The following is a 27,379-nucleotide window of genomic DNA, read 5'->3' as shown; positions in this document are numbered from 1 at the left end:
TTTATACAGTTTGTTCCAGTGGGGTATTTTATTACCACACATGGCTTGTACTTTGTGTTTGTAATAGTGAAAGCAAGATCACAGAAGTGAGCTTTGCACTTTAAGAACAAGATGGTATGGCTTGTAATGGTTCATACTTCCTGTGTGAGTTCATGCTGAAGTCTTGGACTGGCCCCTAATAGAGCAGCATGTCATGCACAAGCAAGCTTCGCCCGTTGTGCCTGAAATGCAGAATTATCAGCATGGAGCTTAACCTGGAGTTTAAATTATCTTTTAAAAATAGTTCCAATTTAAAATCAGTCTGATACTTTATAGGCACTATATTAAGATTTTCAGTATCCCAAAAACAAACGTATTAGTGTATTCATTTTACAGGTTAATAAGCTGAAGTTTAGAAAAGTTAAATTACTTGCCCATGGAACCAGGAATCTTAATTTCAACTGCAAAGCTTTACATTTAGACTATACTAACTTCAGTATCAATATAATAGTATCAGCAAAAAATGAATATAGTAGATGGACTTAAAATGCTTCTTCCTTTTTTGACTAGTTCTGCCTGTGCCAGTAGTATTACCAATTATATATCTATATGAGAAATATCTTCCAAAATATCAAATGAAGAAATACTTTGTGTGTGCCCACTGATATGTATGCTTAACCAAGATTTTAAAAATATTTCCTTTAATTTAATAACTAACCTATTGCTTTGGAGTATGATAGATAAAGAAGATTGCTGACTTCCTAAATTATTAGATAAAGCTTATAATTGTTCATTTATTTTATATGGATTAATCAACCTGATAATTAGACTAACTGTATGATTTGATATTTGATATGACATTCTTCTAATTTGATTTGTTTATCTGTATTTTTTATGCCTTCTTCTTCTTTAGTTTAGTTAATAAAATTGGAACCCTGTGGTTTGAATGTTTATATCCCTGATGTCAGGGTTTAGAAACTCAGGAGTTCTGGGGTAGGTGATGGAGACAATTCTATGATTCAACTTGGAAGGATTAGATTTTTATTGGTAAATGTTGATTTCACAGTACACACAGAAACAAACAAGAAAAAAAATTTCCATCAATGATGATTAAAATTTACAGATAGGCAGAGTAAGAAAAATGTTGCTTGAGAATTTATTGGAGTTTAATTTAAGGGTATTCACACTGCATATTTGGACATATGATGCTGACAATTTGTGTTTTAATGATTATAAAATTTTAACTTTTTGAATGTCAACACCTGCTGCCATTAAATAAATATCTGACTCCACTATTATATGACCCCTCCAATTTTCTGAAGTTGTGAACATTTAAATAAATATAGAAAAAAATCTTATAGCTCATAATTTTGCACAACTGAAAATTTAAATCTATAAAAATCAGAAAAAATGCTTAAAAATAAACCAATATTATCGATTAAAATTATAAAATAAATAAATAGAATTCTGCCAAGTCTATCTATAATCCACCTAATAGTGATCCATACAGTTGCTCCTGTAGTCTTCTCATGGTTGGTACAGGTACACGGTTGGCTTCTGAAGGAAAGTTGATTTATGTATTCATCATTTCTTGTAATAAATAAAGTGAGTCCAGAAACTTTGAGGGCCTGGGGTGGAGTAAGAAGGAGGAAGAAAAATATTGCTATGTTGGCAGGACAGTGCTGCTTTTTTCTCTCTTTCTTTCTTGATGATTTCAGTCAATTCCAGGCAGTATTTGCCCATCTAATGGATGCACTTCAAATTATTTTATCAAGAAATGTGGAAAAATCCCATAAAAATCTTAGGGAAACATTTTCAAAAGCATCTAAGTTCTACTTAAAATCGATGGGACTGAGACTTGTAAATCAATTAGATACTTTTGGAATTTTTACCATTAGTCTAGAGTTCCAGGAGAACGGGAAAATTGCATCCTCATCAATGAAAGTCTATTGAAGCCAACAGGATTTATGTTTCACCCCAGCTTCAGTCCAAACTGTAGCAAAACAAGATGATCGGAAATATGGCCTGATAGAGATTTCAATATTTTAATCTCTCAGCATCTGGTTTCTTAGTGGTGTTGTAAGCTTTTTGTAAGTCTTCAGGGCTGGCTCTGGCATTAAAAACAAGTCCAAGGGGGCAGCAATCTCTGTTCAAAGACTAAGTAATTTAAGCTTTGTAGTAAATCGTGCTATGATCCAGGTAGGCATTTCAGTACCAGATGGTAAGTTCCACTAAGGATAAAGCATCTTTGGTGGTATGTTTGGGTAGTGTCTCCACCCTTTTAAAAATAATTTTCAAAATATTTTCAAAGAAATAGAGGAAGAAAAAATTATATTAAATAATCTAATTTTTATTATATTAGTCCTAAGGTAGACAATTATTCCTAAAGTAGTTTTCTTAAATCATAGCATCATAGAAGTGTAGGGCTGGAAGGGAGCTTGAGAAGTCATCAAGTCCAACCACGTGCCCTGAGGCAGGACCAAATAAACCTAGACCATCCCTCACAGGTGTGTGTTGAATAAGTTCTTAAAAACCATCAATGATGAGGATTCCACAACTTCCCTTGGAAGCCTATTTCAGTGCTTAACTACCATTATAGTTAGAAAGTTTTTCCTAAACCTCCTTTGTTGCAGATTAAGGCCATTACTACTTCTCCTACTTTCAGTGAACATGGAGAACAATTGATCACTGTCCTCTTTATAACAGTCCTTAACATATTTAAAGACTGTTATCAGGTCCCCCTTTCAGTCTTCTTTTCTGAAGACTAAGAATGCCCAGATTTTTTTAACCTTTCCTCGTAGGTCAGGTTTTCTAAATTTTTGTAATTTTTGTTGCTTTCATCTGGACTCCGTCCAGAATTGGACATGATTTCTAGCTGAGACCTCACTGAGTAGTGCAGGACAATTACCTTCCTTGTCTTACAACACTCCTGTTCAGACACTCAATGATACTTGCCTTTTTGGCCATTGTATCACATTATTGACTTGTATGCAATCTGTGTTCCACTATAACCCCAGATCCTTTTCAGCAGTACTATCACCTAGCTAGTTTTCCGCATTTTCTAAGTTGTGCATTTGAATTTTTCCTAAGTGAAGTACTTTGCACTTATCTTTACTGAATTTCATCTTGTTGAATTCAGACCAGTTTGTCAAGGTAATTTTTAATTCTAAACCTGTCCTTCAAAGTGCTTGCCACCCTCCCAGCTTGGTGTCATCTGTACATTTTCAAATTTTATATGGGTGCTTCCCATTCCATTATCCATGTAATTAATGAAAATATTGAATAGTAATGGACACAGGACTGATCCCTGTAGGATCTCACTTGATATGCCCTCCCAGTTTCACACTGAACCAGTGATAATTACTTTTTGAGTATGGTCTTTCAACCCGTCGTGGTCATTTTATTATAATGTCATCTAGACCACATTCCCTAGTTGCTTATGAGAATGTCATGTAGGACTATGTCAAAAGCCTTCTGAACATCATAAAATCATTAATATAATTGTATGTGTAGGCTTAAATGGGATCCTAAAAGGACTTCCTTGAAAAATTACTTTTTGGTGTTTGTTTAATCTTGAATTAAAAGATATAAAGAGATGCAGGCAGCTGTGTGTATGCAGTCATAAGGAGAATTTCCTGGTTTCTTCAGTCTGTCCCCAAATTTACCATTTACTTTACACAATTATTTGTATGCAGTATTTGCTGAGAGGGAGGGATCAGATGGGGAATATAATCCCACTGACTACCACTGAAATGAACCTCTTAGAACTGCTCTAATATTGGTGTTCGAACCATTGGTAGCTGCTTGGCTGCTGCCAAGTCTGTGCCTCCAGTGCTTCTTGACTGGAACTCTGCATATGCTTCTCTTAATAAGAGTAAATAAAGAATAGCTCTGTTATTACTAAACGTCAGGATTACTGTAAAATCACAAGTAGCAATTCTTCTTTGTTTTATGAAGGACTGTGTCATCCATATGTGGAAAAACCCTATAGAAGAGGAACCGAGACAAGTCAGGAAACTCCATGAAATTTCCCTTGTGGAAGTGTGACACTTCCCAATTGTACCCCGGGCTGAGAGGCACCTTGCTGCTGCCTGCCTTAATGTGAAGAATCCTTGTCTATGCCTGCTGGGGGTGAGCTCCTCAACTCTACCAGCTATGGGCAACACAAGCCCTTCCTTATCAGCCTCTCAGGCCCCACTGTCTCTTAAAGGTTAGCGATAGGCACACTCCAATCCTTGAGCCCTCTGAGTATCTCTCTGGAGTGTCCAGCCCCTGTTCTGCTAGATACTTGCAGTGTTCTTGGATTTGCTGCTTCCAAACAAACAGTACAGCCCAGTTTTTACCAGTGTCTCCTCACTCTGCTGAACACAAAGCACTTAGATATGTTTATAATGAAATCAAGTTTAAATTTATTAAAAAAGCATAGAGATTCAAGTGATAGCAGCTAGAAGTATTGGAAACAAATGGGTACATATAAAACAAAATCATAACACATTGTGTAACCTAGACTTAATTAACAAGACAGTCACATATCTTGTAGAATATTGCTCTCCCAAAATCCTTGCAACATTTTCCAGCCAGTGTGGCTCTGACCCTCCTTTCATAAGACCAACATGCTGAGAGTTTGCCTCCTGGTGAAGAATTGTCCCCTCTTCTATTTTTTTTATGCAGTTGCAGACTATTGTCTTTTATTCCAGGAAGTCCCCTCTTTAGTGACTTATCTTGGGGTTCCTTTGTCTTTGTAAATCTTCAGTCCCAAGCCCACAAAGCAAACATAGATGTCTTTATGGATATCCATTGATCTATATGCTGATGGAGTTAGACCTGAGGCTTACCTCAACTCAACTGACAAGCTTTACTTCAACAGTTTTGGAACCTTATATTTGACACCTCTCAAACTATTTCGCTTACAAACATCTTGCAATAATTGTGACAACCAGTGAGCTCTTGGTAGAGTCCTCACATGCTGCCGTTTAGGTAAACTGTTATGTAGATACCAGACATGGGGGATCCCTGTAAAATCCTATGTCTTCCCCATGTCCTATGTTAGTTGGCATCTAGAAGTCCCTGGGTCACAGTGTCCAGAAAATGGAATAGATGTGAGATGGAATAGGGTGAGAAGAACATGAACCTTCAAACCTTTGAAGCCTAGTTTTATGCTCAGTTATATGTTGCCTACCCCTGCAGCTCCTGGCCCTGCAGATCCTGGATCTACTCCAATCCCAAACTGGAAAAAGAGAGGTTTCTGAGAATCTGAGAAGAATAAAATTCTACAGAACTAGGGCTTCTCATTTCTTTTCCTTTTTCTCACCATCCACAGCTTTTGGGGCATTTCCACCTCATTTTGTTTTGCTTTAATTCCCTTCAAGGCTCTTAGTGGTGAGCATGAAGGGGTGACTAGCACTGCCACTAGCAACAGTTGTCTGGAGGGAGTTGTTTCTAGCCAGGGCAATGGCAAGGCCATGTTTGTGGCCCTTGCCCATGAGGGCAGTTCTGCTAGAGGGAAGGCTGGCTGCACCTCTTAAACAGCTGTAATAAGAGTTTGTCCTCCCCATTTTCTCCATAGGTCTGTAGGGCGTAATGCCTCAAGCACTGCCACTAGAACAGTATATCTCCTCCCCTTCCCATTGGGCTCAGGCTCGTAAGAAGCATGATTGTGCACTGTTCATGTAATGCATGTAATATGTTTTTTATATGATTTCAGAAGAAAAATGTGAGAAGCTTGTTTAATTGTCAAATTAAATATAGCATAATAATTTAATTGCAATATGTGTTAACAGTATATTTTACTGTTGCCTAGCAATGATGTTAGAGAAAGAGTCAGGGATTCCATTATGAACCTCTGTTTTCAGAGTTTCATCACTGTATGATAAAAACCTCCACCCACCAGGGAATTACTTAAGGACAATTCAGAAAATCTTGTCTAATGTTCTTTGGTGACAGTGCTGGTCACTTATTAAGGAGGCTTGAAAAGGAGAGATTTACTAAGTCTGTTGATTTGCCCCCCACCCCTATCCCACACACACTCTTATCTAGAGACCAAATGTTTTGAAGGGTATTTGTCAATTAGTACTTGTTATGTGTGTTTATATAATAAACACGGAGAAGTACTTTTCATCCCAAAGGATCCAGATACAGAGACAGTCTGTATATATCTGTTGCTGGAATGCAGCCATCTGTGGGTAGAAGATGTCAGGAATCAGTGTCTGCAGCAGAGCTAGTCTCTGGCAGCCTTACCAGTACAGCTGGCCTGCAGCAGACTGTCTGATTAGCCATGCAACCTGATTGCCTGCAGAGGTCAGCAGACTGGCTCTAAAGCCAGCAGCAGCTCACTGGCTTCTCAATATTCATGCCCACCGCTATGCCTGCTCCTGCCTTGCATCCAGCCTTGCCTGTGTCCTGTCCTCATCTTGAACCCTTCCTTCCCTGATACCTAGAGCCCTGAGTAAATACACAAATGTGGATCTGCATCTGATGCGCATCCACGCCAATCAACTTATCTCCGATCGCCATCCGCAGTCTAGGTCATCCACACCTGTAGCTCTGGGGCCCCCAATCAACTGTTTGGAGGCCAGCCCCACTGCAGCCTCTGCGGTCGATCAGCTGTTCGGAGGCTAGCCCTTCCAGGCAACTGCCCAACGGCTGATTGGTGGCAGGCATTGGGCTCCTTGGAACAGCTGATTGGCGGCCCACAGGGGAACCCCAGTGATCAGCTGTTCCGTGTGGCTCCACTGCAGGTTACCAATCAGCTGTTCGGTGGGACTTCCCTGAGGGCCAGCAGGGGAGCCTAGCCAAACAGCTGATTGGCGGCCTGCAGAGGAGCCCCATGGAACAACTGATCGATGGCCAGCTACTACCCCCATCTCGAAGGCAGGGAAGCAGCCTCAAAGGCTATGAGTTGCAGACAGTTGCTTCCCTGCCTTTGAGATCAGCATCCAATCCACCATCCGCAAAAATATTATCTGTGGATACAAAGCAGATATCTGTGGATTTTCAGGGCTCTACTGATACCCTGCTCACTCCAGTTCTCAACCTCTACGGACACCAGCTTGACTCTTAGCTCTGGTACCCAGTTTCTGCCATCTGGTTTTGATCCTTGGCTTTGGCCCCCAATGAGTGACTACAGCTCTGACCCTGGCCACTAAGTGTGCTGCCTGCTCTGGCTGCTAGACTAGACTGCCCTCATCCCAGTCAGCTAACAAAAGAGCAGCAACCATTTTGTGCTATCAACACACAGACCTGTTTTTAAGAGAGTGTAACAGGATAGTCTCTGTCCACTTCAAGGATTTGGGCTTTGAGGCCAGCCAACTCCTGTTCTAAGAAAAAGTATTCCATAGGAGTATCAGCATTCAAGCTGGGAATGGGTTCAGGTGTTCTAGTCAAGTGACTAGTGCTCAGAAGGTAGAAAGATTGCATGGAGCTTAGTGAAAGGCTTGTAGTCCGGAGAGACTTGGAGGGAGGTTCCCTGGAGCCGAACCTGAACCCTGATGAGAATGAGAATCTGAACCAGCTTTTCTTATCACACAGACTCAGGAACTTGGGCTATGATATGCTGTTTCAAAGGGAAGCTGAGGGAAGTCTGCCAAAAGGGAAGTATAGTCCCAAAAAGAAGGGCTGTATGTAATCCCCTGTTCCAAGGTGAAGAAGGGGGACAGGAATAGGATGAGGCCCTGGGAAGGAGAAGCAGAGCAGTTTGTGGTTACAAGGGTTAGACGCCCCAATTCCCAGGGCCAGGAACACATGATAGGGCATGTGTGGTTTTCCCCTATGCTACCAACCTGGTAGAGGGTGCAACAACCTCTGCTGTTAAGCAGAAGACAAAGGAACTAACCAGAACCCAGAAGGTATGAAGGTATTGAGCCCAGGAAGAGAAGGGCCAAAGACTGTTGTATACCCAGAATAGGAACAGATGATTGGCATTTTCCTGTGGAATTTGATTACCCTAGAAGGGGTAGACTTTTGTTACTTAGTTGGCCAAGTTACCTCAGCAACTGAACCAGGCTGAAGGCCAAGAGAATCAAGCCTGAGAAATTGGGCAGCAGTTGACGAGAGATATGCAAGAGCAGCTTACTGCTCCTGTCAACTTCCTAAATGCTGATTAGTGCGGTGTCCCGACTATGCTGCGCCGACGGGAAATGCGTTCCCATTGATGCAGCATTAAATCTTTTTTTGGGGGAGTGGATTTATTCGGTCGACTTCCTGATCGATCGAGTGGGTCTCCACTGTTGCTCAGTTGATCCTGCAAAATTGATCCAGCTGCGCCAATAGTGCCGCCATCAGTGTAAAATCAAGAGGGAAGCTGAGGCAGATTGACTGTAATTCCATGCCACACCATGAGGGGGAGTGTTTTAGGATTCACCCTGGTGAAGAATAAATTGGCTAATTTAATCTACAGGAGGAATTTTATGGAGATAGAATATGATTGCTCAAGTTGGAATTTGGCCTGGGCAGCAAGTTTTACAAACTGCTGCTCTTGCAAAAATTGTTAGAATTCTCTTAATGGCCACAAGTTGTGAAGATTTCACTTGCATATGTTAGTTTCGGTAGCAGCCTGGCGCCCTAAACCGAGGCACTACTTTAGTAATGATTCGAAGGGAAGTGTGCCATCTGTTGAATTATTCACTTCAGTTCTGCATGGTGTTCTGTAGAGTTTTACCATACATATCAGCCCTGACCCTAAGTAGTTTGAGTCCTGTCAAGAGGCTATATGGTTGCAAATGGCCTCAACTGTGGTCTGAATAAAATATGTACAATAAATAACCTAAGTGTGAATACAAGGTTATTCTCTTCTTGTGTTGTGAAACATGAGAATCAAGAGGTTTAAGAAAGGTCGCAAACTTCCAAAGTGAAGTTTACTGCCAAAAGTGTAATAATGTCTCCTCCTTGCTTCTGGCTTCCTTTATCATCTGTGATCTGAAGGGAGCATTCAAAAACACTGTATTGGCTTGGGGTCGACTTGATATGACCACTATTTGATGCTACGCTACTGTTTCTTTGTTCATTGCATTGTAGCATAATCAGAATTGTAAGGTTAATTTCCAAAGACTCTTAGATATTTTGCTTCTCTTAATAGTATAAGCATCTGTGATCTGCCTCAAAAGTTAATTGTCACATTAGGATTCCTACCAATCTAAAATAGATTGGCCTAAGCAAATAAAAAATTTCATGAAAACATGTTTTTTCACCCATAATAGTAAAATCTATATATGAAAGTGCATCCTCTTCAGGAATGTGTAATTCAAAAGAAATATTTTAGGCATGCAGAATACTTGCATTAAAAACTGCCCTAAGATATCTGGCTAAAGAATAGTAAGAAATGTGCTCACTGAAGTACAGTTTCCAAACTGCATTGCCAAATTCACTTGCTCACTGGAGTACAGGGTAGCTGAAAGATAGTCTAGAAATTGTAACTAAAATACTAAGTTCAGAATGAAGGAATTTTTTTTCAGTGTGTCCATTAAAAAGTTTAGGTTTATTTGTTACATTCAGTCTTCTTTTCATGCGCATACATTTTTTTTTGTCAAGCCCTGATTTTTTTTATTGTTGTTTATATGTTTGATTATCTTTAGTCTTCAATTGTTGTTTTCCATCATTTTTAATTGCTTTGTAAAAATTAGTTTTTGGGTGGAAATCTCTTGTGCCTTGTGTTATTTGTGTTAGCTAGGGAAATTTTTTTATGGAAAGTATGAAGAACATAAGACTTTATTTTCAAGTTTTCAGTGTGTTAGGGAAACATCCATGTCTGAAAATTTCAGACTTGAATGTTATCTGGTATTAAAAGATTTATGTCTTGTCTTTTTATTTCAAAAGTATATACATTTAAACATTGTGTACTCAGCATTATATGTGGCAGATCAATTGGTGAGCTTAGGCATGGCCATTTTTCTAGGAATCCTGCAGTACATATGTATACATGTATCTAAAGGGCTTGAATCTCTTTATTCATGTCGTGAACGGCTTATTTAACAATGGAATTCCTTCACCTTTCATTTTATCACTTTTACAATGACTTAAATTTTAATTTAACAGCGCAACAAATTCTGAAGGGCCCGCCGGTGTGTAGGTGTTTGAGAATGCCTAATCTTTTCTGGTTTTAAAAGCAAGTAAGATATAGATGTTAAAAACAGAAAATGGGAAACTTTCAAGATAAAATGTCATTTGTGTACAATGCTTACTTTTTTTTCTCCATCTCTAATCTCAGAGGCTCAAATAGGGTTTTTCTATAGGGTTAAAATATCTTAACATTTTATCTAAAATAACTGGAATTCACTAAAATCTTCTACCAAAATTGCTAACAAAGGCATGTTGCCGTCTTTCATTACTATATTTATTTGTATAGTTAAGGATAAGCACATTCTTACTTGGATTGTCCTGACATTTTCTGTGCCTTGTGGAGTGTTGGGCAGTGATAGTGGTTCAAATGTGGAGTCTTTTCAGAAAGATGTTTCCAAGATATAGACCTTGAAGTCCCCCCTCTTCCCAGCATTATACAAAATCATCTGGTTCTTACAACTTCATCCCCTAACTGATCAAAGTCACTCAGCATTTACCTCAGTGCCTGGAACCCACGGTCCCTTTGGGGAAGCAGTATTGAAAAAGTTGTTGACCTCAGAATTTGGATGTCAAGAATGGCATATGCCAAAACTCCTGAGCCAAAAAAAAAAAAAAATGAAGTGTACATGGAGGGTTTCCAGGCAGCCTTTTGTCACAATAGGTGGAGAATTCAAGGGGACATGCTATAATCATTGAGCTTGAGCTACACCCATGCATCTCTAGCAAAAATCTGATAATGATATATATAGACATGTTGCTATTATTCATCCACCTCTGTTCTGGGAACTTTGCCCTGCTAATTTGTATAGCTAATTTAGAAAGGGTTCTAACTATTTTCTGAAAGATAATAAATTACACATGCTTTGTGTAAATATGTGAGAATGATTACTGGGCATGTTTCCACTTTTCTACCTGGGGAAATATTATAGCAGAGCGCCAGCATTGATTAATCAATTAGCATTGATTAACTGGAGGGAGAATGAAACAGGATAATGTAATTGTGTTTCCAGAACAATGGAACTGAATATGCTTAAAGTCAAAGGTTTCATGATATACTGTCTCCTAACATGAGGTGCTCAAAACATATTTAGATTCTTATAATGTTTTCGGTGCAGAGCTAGGGAGTATAGGAGGTCCGAGTGGAAAGGAGGAATGTAGGTGTATGTGGGAGTAGTGGTAGGTGTGTGGGGGTTGGGAGGTTGCAGGATGGGGAGAGGGGTTAGGGGACAGAGGAGTGAGTAGGAATAGGACGAGGCAGATAAACGGGGATGGATTATGAGAGGAGTTGGGGGTGGCTGCTCAGGCCAGAGGAATTAGGGTGAGTGGACAGAGGGAAAATGGGGAAGGTGGGAGGAGGAGTAGGGGAGATTAGGAGTGGGTGAGCCTGTCTACTCCATATTATCCCCTCTCATGTGTGCCCACATCCCGGGGGGTCTGAGCCCCTCTTCCTGATCCCGATATGAGTCAAGATTGGGAGACTGTCCTTCTGGGTGGGGGTCTGTGTCCCTCGCTCAACCCCCTGTGTGTGCTGGAATGCGAAGGGGGATGGTATCTGAGCCCTTTGCCCTGCCCTGCAATGAACCAGGAAATACAAAGTTAAGGTATGTGCCACTTCCGCAACTCAGTCTTAACACTGCCCTCTTTGAGCAATGTCCCAACATGCTAATAACACATGTACTAGCAGTCTCTCATTACAGGACACTGGAAAGAGATCACATGAGCTTGGTAGGACACAGTCTCACATCTTCTCTTTGCTAAAGCAAAACTTGGGTTTAGGTCAGGCATAGAGAAAATAGGAGCTAGCTACCACTGGGTCTACTCTCAAACACTGCGTCTGTTTCACACAAATCACCCCAGACTTGCTGCCCTTGTCTAGAGCAGTGGTTGACAACCATTTTGGTTCGAGGGCCACAAATATGATTTTTACAACCCTGAAGGGTCACCAGTCTCCACCAGCAGTGTCCTGTCGTCCCGTTCTCCTCTCTACCCTCTACCCCCCCCACTGCAGCCAGAGGGAAGGAGTTCAATGAGGAGGATCTCCTATCCCCCTGGCTGCAGCAGGGAAACTGTGTGCTCCACCTGGATCCCTAGACAGTGTCTCGCTGCTGCAGCCAGGGGGATGGGAGATCAGTGCTCCCCTCCCTCTGACTCCAGCAGGGACCCAGCGCCTAGTGACCCAGGTGGGATGCTTTCCTGTGTTCCCTGCTACAGCCAAGCGGAGGGGAGCACTGATCTCCTGTCCTGTTGGCTGCAGCGAAGAGCCTGCACTGGCAACGGCCTCCTCCTGGGTACTTAGCAGCAGCTGCCTTCTACAGCTGGGGGATGGGGATCAATGCTGCCTTTCCTCTGGCTCTAGCAGGGACCCCAGAACCTAGGGACTCAGGCAAAGCAATTTGCCATGCTCCATTCTCCAGCCAGGAGGAGGGGAGTGCTGATCTCTCCACCCCTTGGCAGCAACCAGCTGGGAGGGAGTTGCGGGCCACTCTGAAAGACACTAAGGGCCACTTTTGGCCCACGGGTCACGGGTTGGGAACCACTGGTCTAGAGGATACTCTGTATCTGTACACATTTATTTAAGCAATTATATAGCAATTACATACATTCAGATTCTTAATTCTTACATTTTTGTTAGAACATCTTGTTAGAAAATGAATGATTCAATTCTTATTTACCAGTGGATTTTTTTATTTGTGATTTGTATCAAGTTCTATTTAACTGGGAAATTGGAATTTAACAGCATATTATTTTTTATTAGTTAAACCTACATTAATGTGGGGTTACATTAAAAAATGTTAACACATTTTGCATTTAAAACTAACTGATTTGTTAAACAAAGGAAGTATTATCTGTAGTTAGGCCTGATCTGCACTTAAAACTTATACTACCATAGTTATGTCAGTTAGGGGTATGGTCTTTTTTTAACCGGTATGCTGGTATAACTATGCTGGTATAAGCCCCAGTAGAGACACAGTTTAAATTAGCATAAAGTGCTCTTGCCAGTATAGCTTATGCCTCTTAGGGAACTGGTGTAAGCTTTACCTGCAGAAGCACTTTTATACTGGTATAATCCGTAGCTACACAAGGAGAGTTTGTCGCTATAGCTATGCCAGCAAACATTCTTTAGTGTGGACAAGGTTTTAGTGAATTGAACTGATGGTTTCTGGTTACCGTGTCCCTGAAGACTTTAAAACTAGTAGATCTCATCCACTCCCACCTACTTTTTATTCATTCATTTTTCAGTTCCAACTCAGTTTCTTAACTTTGAATGAACTAATCATTGAACTGAATTAGTTGAATGCTACTACTGCAAAAGCCTAAGCTGTAGAACCAGATGGGATAGAGATCTACTACTCAAATTATTACTAATGGAAAATGTCTCAGACCTGCCTCTGACGTGGGCCAAGAGAAACCAGTCTCTCAGGACAAGACCATTAGGAAACGACACTGAACTCCTCCTGAGATTGGTCACAAAAAGAAGAAGTCACCAACCTCAACGACTAAACAAATTTGTACCAAAGAGGCTGTAGGTTCCTTGGGTACATTGTCTAGTATGGTGTCAAAACAGTCTTCTTGCTCTGGTACGGCGCAAAAGGAAAAACCTGTACACCCTTACTTGAGTATGGTATTGTCAAAGTTAACGGTCCATAAAACGGCAAAAACCGCCATCACTCTGGCACCGATAGAAGCCTCTGCGCCGACCATGAGCATGGCACTGACAACAGCTGAGCCTCAAACCCCAGCACCGCCGGCACTGCCAGTGCCGTCGGCAGCGATCACTGCCCTGGCACCAACCTCTGGCACCAACCTGATCCCAGCGTCGGCACTGGCGCCTGCACCAAAAAGTGCAGGCATCAAGAAAGAGAGGAAGAATTTTTAATATCCTTCGCCATTTCTCCATTATATGGCACTGACACATCTCCTGCTCAATCCTCTCAAGAAGAGCCTATTTACAAACTACTATGCCATTCCACTGCATCCTTATTAGATACTTTGGGAAGGTAATCCTGCAATCCTTGTTTAAATAGATTCCGAACCCCACCTTCTGTGAGTACTGTTTGTGAGATACCTACGTGGACTACACAGCTGCATCTACTCGAAGAAGAAAAACCGGTTACTTACCTGTACTGTAACTGTTCTTGGAAATGTGATGCAGACACATTCCACAACCCAACCTCTGTCTCCTCTGCATCAGAATCTTTACTCTCAATGTTCAGTGCAAAGGAACTGAGAAGGGTCGAAGTGGTACAGCCCTTATATAGGCAGGGTAAGGGCTAGGGCCATATGGAACAAGTGCTGCCCCTACGGGCACTGTTAGGTAAAGTTCTTCGGCTTTAGTGTGCTGGGCATGCATGCACCTAGCTGGAATACACATCTGCATCACATCTTGAAGAACAATTACAGTACAGGTAAGTAACCATTTTTTCTTTGCTGTAATTTGATATGATGGTACATACTAAAAACTGTGTAGAGCAGCAGAGAGAGGGAAGTTAAAGCAGCACTAACTGAAGATAGTCTCAGTTTTGTTAATTTGCATCTCATCTGTACTTGCTTATATTCCAGCTGCTAATTTGAGCAGTTTTTTGGTTTTGAAGATCAGAATACCACATACAAGGATACCCCTTACCCAAAAACACTTATCACAAATTACAAGCAGTTTTTCACAAACATTTTTATGTGAGAAGAAAACTAAAATCCATGGTGGCCTCTTATTGACCCCTTACTTCCTCCCTCCCCCATTAATGGGGCCTCCACCCATGGCCAAAGGGATTGTGAATTACACTGGAAATGAAGAATTCTGCTGCTGCAGTGCCTCCTACCAAGGAAGGAAAAAATCTTTGTGAAAGCCCCGAGCTGGCTCAGGAGCAGAGGTCATAGCTCCAGTTCTGATCTTCCTGTAGCAGCAGCAGCAGCCTTCCCTTTCAAACTGTCTCTTCCCAACTAACTCAGTTGCTGTGATAAGTATAATATCCTCACAAGATGATTATCTATACAAGGACATACTGAAAACAGAGTAATGCACACATTGCTGATAAAGAACACTAAAGAACAAGAAATGGGGGATAAGGATAATTGACAGGCGTTTGCACCTGAGGTGATGCTACTGATATGCTCCTGATTAAATATGTAAAATAAAAAGTCTAGCCAAATCCCATTACTTGCTAGGCATTCTCCTAAATTAGAGCAGCTGAAGGCTGTATCTTAGGTGTAAGTCAGAAATATACCAAAAGGTCACCCAGTGATCAATGTGTTTGTTGTCAGAAACCCCCCCTTTTCATCCAAATGTGCTCTTAGAAGCCTCTGTGCTGGTGAGAGCAAAGATCCAGTGGTAGTTAGATTGCAATAGCCCTATTTAATACCATCCCAGCATTGAACTGGGAGCCTCCTGATGCTTGGCAATTTCCTTGGGAAATGGTTAAGCAAACTATATGCTTGCTTTACATCATGCAAAACAGCACAAAATAATCACAGCACCCCCAGGGTTAGGCCCAGTATTTTTTAACAGGAAGCTTTACTGGTTGCTAGGCTCCAGACCTAACCTATATATTCTTTGCGTGTCTTATGTCTTACATAAATCTATATAATTATCTCCTTTGATTTTGTTTAACAAATACTTCACTACCCTTTTTTCTCTAATAAAAAGTTAGTCTTGATGGCTCTTCATACATGAATAATACTGCAATAATAAACCAGAAAAACATTTGGTAAGGCAATTTATATATAGTTTCAAGCATCTAAGAAGTTATAAACAGTGAGAAATTAAAAAAAAATTAATGAAAACAATTGCTAAGGGATTACTGTTATAAGAAGTAGTAGTTTGACTTGAGATTTACATAACACTTTCTTATGACCTCTTACATGATTCAGCATTTCTGACATAAACAATTTACAATAATATGATTGTGATTACATTTTATGAGAAAGATGTCAAAGAAGATTATCCTTCATAAAAGGGCAAACTTATGCTCCTAGCTTCAAGTAGCCAACAAATTTGCAAATTGCTTAGAAAATCTGTCTTGATTGCTTGATAAAAGCAAGACTAGAAGAGATATCAGCCTCCTGAGATGTGCCACTGGCTCATTTATTTTATGTTGTACCAAGTTTATTTTCAGGCTATGTTTCCCAGAAGATGCAACTCTTTTTTTAAATGCATTTGTAATCTGTTTTAGGTAGACTGGGGTCAACTGGACTACTTAGTAATTGACATGCCCCCTGGAACAGGAGATGTACAGTTATCAGTCTCTCAGAATATTCCAGTTACAGGTACACTTTTAGCTTGACTCTTGCAAAGATTTCAAGATGTTTAATTCTTCACAGCAATAACAAAATCTTAGAAAATGACAATTGAAAATACTAGAAATGTGTAGAAACATAATATGAAACTATTCTCTGAATACTGATGAAAAGTACAAATAGCAGTATTTAAAATGCCAGCAGTGAGACAGTACTTTTTTTTTTTTTTTTAAAAGATAACAGCATAGAAAGATAGAAAAGTTGAACAAATCAATGTTCTGGGGAAAAAGCAATTGCATTATAAATTGATGGAGATAGTTAATATTAGAAAATATTTTCCCTGTCACTTTTCATTGCAGCATATGAATGCTAATACAGTAAAAAAAAAAAAAAAAAGTTGGTCTTGATAATTTTTTTTTAGTTACAAGTCAAGCAATCTTCTTAATGTGGAAAGCATAATCAGGCAAACTACACAGTGCTTTAACACACTAATGGATCCTCCTTTCTCTCGTGTTCTGAATTTGAATTTAAATGGAGATTTTGAACTCTGTGATATACTGAGTGTCCACAAATTCCATTGACTGCAATAGGAGTTAAAGATGCTGCCTTTCAAAAGGCAAAAGCGTTCAACACCTCACAGGATCAGGCCTTGAATGATTTGTAGTAGGTTTGTCCATCTAATATGCTTTGACAGAGGCCACTGTCAGCAGTGAACAGAATGAACGACAGAAATTTAAAACAAACATAATAATGGCCATACTGGCTCAGGCCAGTCCATCTAACCCAATACCCTCTCTTCAGACAGTATCCGGTGCCAGATTCTTCAGGGGGAATGAACGGAACAGGGCAGTTATCGAGCAATTATCCATTATTGTGTAGTCCGAGCTCCTGGCAGTCAGAGTTTTAGGGACACCCAGAGTATGGGGTGGCATCCCTGACTGTCTAGGCTAATAGCCGTTGATGGACCTATACTCCATGAACTTACCTAATTAGTTTTTGAATCCAGTTATATTTTTGGCTTTCACTGGCACTGAGTTCCATAGGTTGACTGTGCATTGTGTGAATAAGTACTTCCTTATATTTGTTTTAGACCTGTTACTTATTAATTTCATTGGGTGACTCCTAGTTCTTGTGTTATGTGAGGGGTTTTCAGAAAGTCCAAGTATATATATTAACTGGATGATCCTTGTCCACATGCTTGGTGACTCCCTCAAAGAATTCTAATAAGATTGGTGAAACATGATTTCCCTTTAGAAACACCAAGATGATTCTTGTCCAACAAATCATGTTCATCTGTGTGTCTAGTAATTCTGTTCTTTGCTTTATTTCAAATTTGCCTGGTACTGAAGTTAGGCTTACTGGCCAATAATTGCCAGGATTGCCTCTGGAGCCTTTTAAAAAAAGCTGCATTACATTAGCTGTTCTCTTGACATGTGGGACAGAGGCTGATTTCAGTAATAGGTTGCCTACCACAGTTAGTATTTGGAGGCAAAAGGAGAGAGTGGAATCTTAAATTATGTTTCCAGGAAAATACAATAAGTCAATGGCAATGGCAATTGTTAGATTAATTAGATAAGTTGCTCCAATAGTTTTGCTGCCATCAGGTAAATATGTTGCTATCTAAGGAAAATAATATGTTAATGTCTTGTACAGCTTCCACTGTGTTGACACCAAAGTTATAAACAGACAAGCTTACCTGTGCATACATACATCCATTTCCTTTGGTGTTCCTTCCCTCCTGCTTGTCTTTTCAAGCAATAGCAAATTCAAGTAATAGTATTAAATACTAAGTTTTCAATGGTTATTTAGCATATAGACTCAGACTCTAAGGTCAGAAGGGACCAATATGATCATCTAGTCTGACCTACACAATATAGGTCACAGAACCTCACCCACCTACTCTTGTAATAAACCTCAAATCTATGACTGAGTTATTAAAGTCCTCAAATTATGGTTTAAAGTCTTTAAGGTACAGAAAATCCACCAGCAAGTGAGCCCTGTCCCATGCTACAGAGGAAGGTGAAAAACCCCCAGAGCTTTTGCCAATCTGCCCTGGGGGGAAATTCCTTCCTGACCCTTAAATATGGCGATCAGTTAAACCCTGAGCATGTGGCAAGACTCAGCAGCCAGATACCCAAGAAAGAATGATCTGTAATAACTCAGAACGCACCCCATCTAACATCCCTTCACAGGCTATTGGCATATCTACCACCAGTAGTCAAAAATCAGTCAATTGCCAAACGAGGCTATCCCATCATACCATCCCCTCCATAAATTTATCAAGCTCAGTTTTGAAGTCAGCTAGGTCTTTTGCCCCCACTGCTTCATTTGGAAGGCTATTCCAGAACTTCATTCCTCTGATAGCTAGAAACCTGCATCTAATTTCAAGTCTAAACTTCCTGATGGCCAGTTTATATCCATTAGTTTTGGTGCCCACACTGGCGCTGAACATAAATAATTCCTCTCTCTCCCTGCTATTTATCCCTTTGATGTATTTATAGGGAGCAATCATATCTCCTCTCAACCTTCTTTTGGTTAGGCTAAACAAGCCAAGCTCTTTGAGTTTCCTCTCATAAGGCAGGTTTTCCATTCCATGGATCATCCTAGTAGCCTCATCTCTGCTCCTGTTCCAGTTTGAATTAATCTTTCTTAAACATGGGGGACCAGAATTGCACACAGTATTCCAGATGAGATTTTACCAGCACCTTGTATAACGGTACTAACACCTCCCTATCTCTACTGAAAATACCTCGTCTGATGCATCCAAAGACTGCATTAGCCTTTTTCATGGCCACATCACATTAGTGGCTCATAGTCATCCTGTGATCAGCCAATACGCCTAGGTCCTTCTCCTCCTCTGTCACTTCCAACTGATGCATCCCCAGCTTATAGCAGAAATTCTTGTTATTAGTCCCTAAATGCATGACCTTGTACTTTCCACTATTAAATTTAATCCTATTTCTATTACTCCAGTTTACAAGATCATCCAGATCTTCCTGTATGATATCCTGATCCTTCTCTGTATTGGAAATACCTCCCAACTTGTGTCATCCACAAACTTTATTAGCATATTCCCACTTTTTGTGCCAAGGTGAGTAATAAAAAGGTTAAATAAGATTGGTCTCAAGATCAATCCCTGAGGAACTCCACTAGTAACCTCTCTTCAACCTGAGAATTCACCTTTCAATATGACCTCTTGTAGTCTCCCCTTTAACCAGTTCTTTATCCACCTTTCAATTTTCATATTAAGCCCCATCTTTTCCAATTTAACTAATAATTCTTGATGTGGAACCGTATCAAATAACTTACTGAAATCCAGGTAAATTAGATCCACTGCATTCCCTTTGTCTAAAAAACCTGTTATCTTCTCAGAAAAGGAGATCAGGTTGGTCTGGCACTATCTACCTTTTGTAAAGCCATCTTGTATTTTATCTCAATTACCGTTAACCTCGATGTCCTTAATTACTTTCTCTCTCACATTTTTTTCCAAGAGCTTGCAAACTGCTGAGGTCAAACTAACAGGCCTGTAGTTACCCAGATCACTTTTTTCCCCTTTCTTAAAAATAGGAACTATGTTAGCAATTCTCCAGTCATACAGTACAGCCCCTGAGTTTACAGTTTCATTAAAAATCCTTGCCAATGGTCTTGCAATTTCATGTGCTAGTTCCTTTAATATTCTTGGATGGAGATTATCTGGCTGGCACCTCCTCCCCCTGATTTAATCCCATTAAACTGTTTGAGTTTGGCCTCTACCTCGGATGTGGTAATTTCAACCTCCATATTCTCATTCCTATTAGCCACTCTACCTCTATCCCCAAGATCATCATTAGCCTCATTATAAATGGAGGCAAAGTATTTGTTTACATATTCGGCCATGACTAGATTATCCTTAACCTCCACCCCATCCTCAGTGCTTAGCAGTCCCACTTCTTTCTTCGTTTTCTTCCTATTTATATGGCTATAGAACCTTTTACTACTGGTTTTAATTCCCTTTGCAAGGTCCAACTCTACTTGGCTTTTGGCCTTTCTCACTTTATCTCTACATGTTCTGACCTCCAAGAGGTAGCTTTCCTTGCTGATCCCTCCCATCTTCCATTCCTCGTAGGCTTTCTGCTCTCTCTTAATCACCTGTCTGAAATGTTTACTCATCCAGCTTGGTCTACAACTCTTGCCTATGAATTTTTTTCCCTTCCTTGGGATGCAGGTTTCAGATAGTTCCTGCAACTTTGACTTGAAGTAATTCCAAGCCTCCTCCCCTTTAGATCCATGAGTTCTTCAGTCCAGTCCACTTCCCCAACAAATTCCCATCACTTCTAATTTATTTACAGTTTACCTCATCATTGATATACAATGCTACACCCACCACCTTTGCCTTTGTATCTGTCTTTCCTAAACAGCACATACCCATCAGTACTTGTACACCAGTTGTGACTACTGTTCTGCCATGTTTCTGTTATTCCTATAATATCTGGTTTCACTTCCTCTACCAGTAGCTCTAGTTCCTCATTTGCATTGGTATACAAACATCTTAATTTTTGCTGTTTGTCTTTGCTCATGTTCCTTACCTGATTTAGCACAGTCATTCTACTGCCAATGTCGCCTAGATTAGATTGGTATCTACACTACTCTTCCTCGTAATGTCCATTCTGCTCCCCACTGCTGTGTCCTTTCTTACTTCATTTTCCTCCCTCTCAATGCTAAAATCAGGCGTGCAGATTACCTGGGCATCTCCCAACCATCTCCCTAGTTTAAAGCTCTCTTAATCAGTTGTGCCAGCTTCCATCCTAGAAGAGCATTTCCCTCCCTATTCAGGTGAAGTCCATCCCAAGAGAACAGTCCTCTGTCCACGAATGCCTCCCAGTGACCATGCATCCCAAAGCCCTCCTTATAGCACCACTGCCTGAGCCATCTGTTGATCATCAGAATCTTGTCATGCCTTTGTTGTCCTCCTCTAGGAAGGGGCAGAATCCCACTGAAGATCACCTGAGCCTCAATTTCCTTAAGAGTCTTCCCCAGCCTGGCATAGTCTCCTTTGATACATTCCAGCGAGAATCTAGCTATACCCACATGATGGACAATCATTGGATTCTTTTCCGCCCCTATTAGGATCCTCTTCAGCCTTAGGTCCACATCCCATAACTTAGCACCTGGTAGACAGCACACCGTTCAGTTGTCTGGATCAGCTCTGGTTACAGGCCTGTCGGTTCATCTCAAGAGGGAATCCCCAGTCATGTAGACCTGCCTTTTCCTGGTGATGGTGCGATTCTCCGGCCTATCTCCTGTTCTTTCTGGCTTCAAGACATCTCGTCTACTATTCTCCTTTCCAATCCTCTGAAACCGTTCCTCTATTCTCCTCAGGCTCTTATTTGGTGGTATTTTCATTGGCTCATCCACTCTTTGTATAGGACTAGCTGCTCTTCTCTTCTTCCTTGCTCTCTCACCTTCAGCAACCACCTGCTGTGCCCCTTTTCCAACTCTGCACACCTGTTTCTGAGGTCTGTTTCTCCTTCATTAGCCCATCTTTTCCTCTGCCTGTTTCTCGCAGTCACATACTTCCGCTGGCCACTTTCCTCACCCAGCATTCTCCCCTCAGAGTTTGTTGGTCCTGCTTCCATCTGCAGGTCTGTGTTTTTCCCTTCAGCCTCCTCATTCCTTTGCTCCATCATCTGCTTGAATCCCCTTCTAAAGTTAATCAGAGTTTCCACCTCCATCTCCAACCCTTGTATCTTCTCTTCCACCTGCTCTATGAGGCGGCACTTCATACAAACGAGGTACCCCCTCCAGGATCATGTACATCTCACAGCTTCCACATCCGATCATCTTTTTGGTTCTTCCACTGCTTGAGTAACTACCACTGCCACCTCTGTATCTGTCATAGCCTTTCCCTCTACTTCCTGTCAAAGAGAGAGAGAGAAACAAAGCCACCCACGGACTCGAACCGGGAGCCAGACACCTCCTCCCGGGGGATGCTGGGATTCCGGTGGCATCTCCCCTTCCCTCCCCCCAGGCATGTGTTCCCGAGCAGGCCTAGCTCTGTTTAAGGTCAGTTTATGTGGGGAAGGGGCCCATCCGGCCCCTCACCTGAGTTCTCATGGACACCTTGAGTAGTTTTTTGTAACCGTTTACAAGGTAATGTCACTGCCTTATCACAAAAAAAACAAACAAACAAAAAAAAATCCCCAAGAACAACAACAACTCACAATGACCACCCCAACAATACCAGAACACCACACACTCCCTCCCCAATTTTTTTTTTTTGGGGAGGGAATAAATATTCAGCCTTCTTCTAACATTGTAAAGAAACAAAAAAGTTGACAATTTTTTTTTAAATTTTTCTCTTTCTGTGTCATCTTTAAAACCGGTGGGTGCTGTTGATATGATAACCTCTTCTGAATTTGAGTTTTTCATAACTGTGGGTTACCCTAAATTCTGGGCTGAGTTAAGAATGGCATTTAAACTTAAACTCTGAAATGACTGGCTTTATTTTAACATAGTGGGGATTGAGTTGTGAGAGGGTGTTACCATAGTATTCATTTAACTCAAGTTTATTTTTTCATTCCTGCTTTGGTTTGGCAGTCCACAGCAGCAGTTCTCATTTGTCTTTCCCAATAGTCATTTATGTAGAGTGTTATAGTTGAGGTTGATTCTAGCTTGATTGAAATACAGTGTACTAAGTTTATTGTGCTTCTGCAAAAATGAACACAGCAGACAAGGATTGATTATAGATAGTTCCTTGGGTCTTCATTCGTTAAATAATTATGGTGATTTATAGAGCTTCATCTTGTTCTCCAGAATTTCCTCTGTTATATGTTGTGTATAGTTTGCACTCTGGCTAGGAAGGCTCTTTATAAGTATTATGATTTCTGCTTTTATGTTTGCTATTCTGTCACCTTATTTGCTTGCCAGACCTTTTTTTCTTTCATGTACCTTAACTTCCATTTATACTTTTGATAGCAAGATGACGACATTGTAATGTTTACAATGCAAAGAAAAACCCATGGTACTGAATCTCAGAGCCCAGGTCAGTTGTTTTGGGCTTGTAGGGCTTGGGCTGTTTCTGTCTGATCAGGAACCCCTACTCTGCATTTGTTTGTTTAGCTCTCCTGCCCCAGTACTGTGAGCCCAAATCAGTTGACCTGGACTCTGAGACTCAGTGCCCCCGGGTTTTCTCTGCAGTGTGGATATACTCACTGTCACATGGGTCTAGATGAACTCTAGTAGAGTTGCATTCAATATTCTGGTGCTGTCTTCTGTGTGCCATCATATTCTTTCTTAGTTGGATGTTCCCTTTCATTTTTTATAGAAAGAATCTGTTGTTGCCCATCATCAGTTACGTCTCTAATTTTCTTGTACTTTGTGTTTTTCTTGAGGGTAACATGGATTGAGTAGTGTTAATGGTATAATTTCTTACATTCTTTCTCTCAAGTGTAGCCCATAGGACTAGCTTGCCTTTATTAAATTCACTGCTTTCCATTATAATCAGCAGTAGTGCAAGGAACCTACAGGCCTGTATACTATAAGACATTAGCTTCAGCAAGTTATCATAAGGCTTGAGGCCTATGAACTGTGAACAGAAACTTTGAACAGATAAATGGCCCAAAGAAAAACCCTAAGTACTGGGGAATTGAAAATAGAATTTTTAAGAAGAATTTCTAACCACAGGTACATGATCGAACCACAAGAGTGTCATGGCAATGAATTGATGTACATAACAGGTAGGTGAATTACATCCGTAGATACCTAACCACAAGAGGGCCATGGTAATGAATTGACGTATATGATAATAAGTTGAAATCATTGCTATACTAGCCTATGGGAGAAGAACACTCCAATATTAGTAAGGTGAGGAAATACAAATAAAGAAAAGGGGATAATCCCCTACTAAATATACATCAAACATAGTGGCATCAGCATATCATATTATAAAAGTTACAGCCCAGCCTTGGGCAATAGGAGAAAGATGTAGTCCTTGGGAGGTGCTAGAATGATGGCCACTGGTGATGAAGTGGAAGGTGATGGTGATGTGGAAGGTGATGGTGATGAGGAAGATGATGGCTAACATTTCAGGTAGTTCTACAAGGGATGGTGTCAGAATATGGATGTGCAGGTGTACAGTCTATAGTATCTCTGTCTACCTTATTGAGTGAGGGTGTTTGTGACTGTGTTTAAATGTATTAATAAACTATTTGTAATTAAAGAAGAATTCTTAGAATGTGAGTGTTGTAACTGTGCACATTGGGGTTCCCAACTATAATAATTTGATTAATACTGGGCCTGATCTTGGGACAAGAATCTGTCAACCCTCAAAGTGATAACTGGACAGTCTTAAGTAATCAATATAATCTATAGTTCAAATTACAGATGATCACCACACCGCTTAGTTTACTGCATTTAGATGTATAACCTCAAGTGTGGTTTACATGAAGTTTATATTTGCCTTGATTTGTAGGTGTGCACATGTGAGATATAGTGTTTGTATTACATTTTTTCCATTCTGCTGTCTGTGGCTTTCTTAAAATAGGCAGTGTATGGAAACTTTCATTCTTTCTTGAAAGAAATTTAGACTGGGGGAACTTCAATACATTAATACCTATGGCAGTCATGGGCACATGTTCCCATAATCAGGGGGGAAATGTAGCTGTATCAGAATTCACCAAACAGGGGCAAGTCACAGGTGTCCATACAGTTTTTAAGTTCATAGGTGTTTTTTAACTTAACCATTGGATCTCTCAAACTTACGCAAATCAAGCTCAGAATACATCCAATCAAACACCGTCATTTTTATATTTTTTAGTCTGTTCATTACATTTCACACTCTCCTCTAGTCTTCCTAACTGATGAGAGGCATCAAGGCAGCCTTTTTAGGGAGCTTTTTGTAGGCACTTTTGCAGAGATTTGCTGTTTTTTTTAGTTTTTGTTTTGAAAAAGTCAGCTTTGTTGTGGAAAATTCCTGCACATTTATTCAGACACCCACATGGATTTATGTCAATATGATGCAACATGCATTCCAGTTTTTGTGTAATTGCACCAAAGAAAATCCTTATAGGTTTAGGTCAATAGTCACACCAATGAGGATTGTAGAACATTTTTTGTGTTATTCATTAAGGTATAATTCATATACTAAAATAATGTTTTTGTTGTCAGTAATATTGCAGCTGCTGGTTGAAGAATGCAGATAAATACCCAGGGTTATCTAATTTTTGGAAACTCTTAATATTTCAGTATGAGGCCTCTGTCCAAAGCAGACATTATACATTTAATTTCTATAGTACAGGTTAATGTATGAATGGCTCAGAACTTTTTCAGTATAGATTTAAATGTGAATATCTCTTTGATGGTGCACACAGATTGATTTAACACATATTTCAGGTACTAATTGAAGTGATAATATATTCAGTGGAAAATAGTATCTAAGTATTGGAAAAAGCAGCACAGTATACTGGATTTACTATCTGAGATTCTCTCTGGACTTTGGCAACAGAGGCGTAAATATATGATAAGTACTTGATTGGCTGTGATGGCTACCTTTGTAGACCAACTATTATGAATCGGAAGATAAAACAAAGGTACTGTTGGTCTGACAGTTACAAAAGGTCAGAGAATGTGATTAATGGTACTGCATCCTCTTCTCTAGTTATTTCCTCAGCAGGTGACAAAATAAATGCTGTAAAACATACTGAGTATTAGGATGGTGTTTGGAAGTAACTGAAGCTGAATCTTAGTGTTGTGTCATCTTTTACAAATAAAATGTATTCTCTTCTGTGGAAATTAGCTCTCCTTCACCACATTTTCATCCCTTGTCTTGAAAGTCTCCCAGAAGTGCTGCCTTTTTAAAAGGCATGATAGTCCATCAAAGGAGAACATTGAGATTTTGATTTAATCTGGAGATAATCAGGGAAGTGAGCATTTAATTCTATATGATTGGCGGAGTGTGACAGGGCAGAAAGAGACCAGAGCAAATAACTTGGGAAAGGGAGAAATGTACAGAGCCTCTGAGGCAATGACTATTTAATTTTTATATTTTGATTTATATAATAAAAAAAGATGCCTGTATAAAGGTTCTGCGTGCCCTAACTCTCAATTAATATCACAACATAATCCTCACAGTATAAAAACTGTCATTCAAACAGTAACTCAACCAACCTACAAAAAAAGCTACTTTCTTCCTCATTATTATTTCAGGAACATACTCCCAGCCATCTTCACAACCCTGCCAAATGGATGTCTTTTTTTAGTGTGCCTGTAGTGTCACCAAATTCGGGCTATTTTAGACCAAGAGGAGAGGAAGTTCCAGAGTCTAGGAGGTCTCACAGTAAATGCCCTGCCATCAGCCCCCTTTCCTTTAACAAGAAGAGATCCACCTTGAGATCCTCTGCAGACTCTTGCTGTCCTAGCATGGCACAGGCAGAGAGTGGCAGACTCCCAAGTAGGCAGTTCAGAGGCTGTTGAGGGCTTTATAGGTCATAGCTGACACTTTAATTCTGCCTAGAAACCAGTAGGCAACTAGTGTGGATCACAGAGTACTGTTGCCCAGTGCTCCCAGCATGTTGCCCCACTTGGTAAGCAAGCTGCTGTATTCTTCACCAGCTTCAGTTTCTGCATGTTTTAAGGCTTAGCACCATGCAGAAGACATGACAAGAGTCTAATATTGAAGTAACAAGGACCAGGGAATATCGTCAAGGTCTGCATTCAAAAGGGAAGATCACAACTTCCTAGCGAGAGACAGATGTTAAACAGCTAACTGGGTTACTGCTGTGATATCATCCAGTGCAGTTTGGGGTCTAGAACTGCCTCTAAATTGTAAACCCTGGTAAATAATGGTGAATGCACTCCCTCAATCAAAAGGACTGCAATTGTTCCCCCATTTCCTCTTGCTGCTTTCCCCAACTTACCACCTCCACCTCAGTCTTCTCTGGTTTTAGCTTCAGCCAACCCATTCTCCTCCATGACCCAATCTCAGCTAGGTGATGGCTGAGGTGCAGAACAGCAGTCATACATAGCTGGATGAAATAGAGACCTAGTTGGGTGTCATCGGCAAATGCTGCTTCCTTTGCCTCCTTCAACTTCTCCATATATATGTTGAACAGGAGAGTTGACAAAATGGGACCCTGTGGCA

General features: G+C 40.5%; 1 protein-coding gene across 3 annotated transcripts in view; it reads left to right on the top strand.

Annotated features, from left to right (window-relative positions):
- The window catches only part of NUBPL (NUBP iron-sulfur cluster assembly factor, mitochondrial), a 143,559-nt gene that overhangs the window by 70,356 nt on the left and 45,824 nt on the right, over positions 1-27,379 (top strand). For all 3 annotated transcript variants that reach the window (XM_067534342.1, XM_067534333.1, XM_067534324.1), the window contains exon 7: positions 16,200-16,293. In XM_067534342.1, the coding sequence (XP_067390443.1) occupies positions 16,200-16,293 (94 nt within the window). The remainder of the gene's footprint in view (positions 1-16,199; positions 16,294-27,379) is intronic.

The sequence above is a fragment of the Emydura macquarii genome, unplaced genomic scaffold (genome assembly GCF_026122565.2).
Source record: "Emydura macquarii macquarii isolate MOO-44397 ecotype Brisbane River unplaced genomic scaffold, CSIRO-AGI_Emac_v2 contig_374, whole genome shotgun sequence".
Classification (NCBI taxonomy): Eukaryota; Metazoa; Chordata; order Testudines; family Chelidae; genus Emydura; species Emydura macquarii.
The sequence above is the reverse complement of the archived record's forward strand: the minus strand, read 5'-3'. Positions and strand labels throughout refer to the sequence as shown.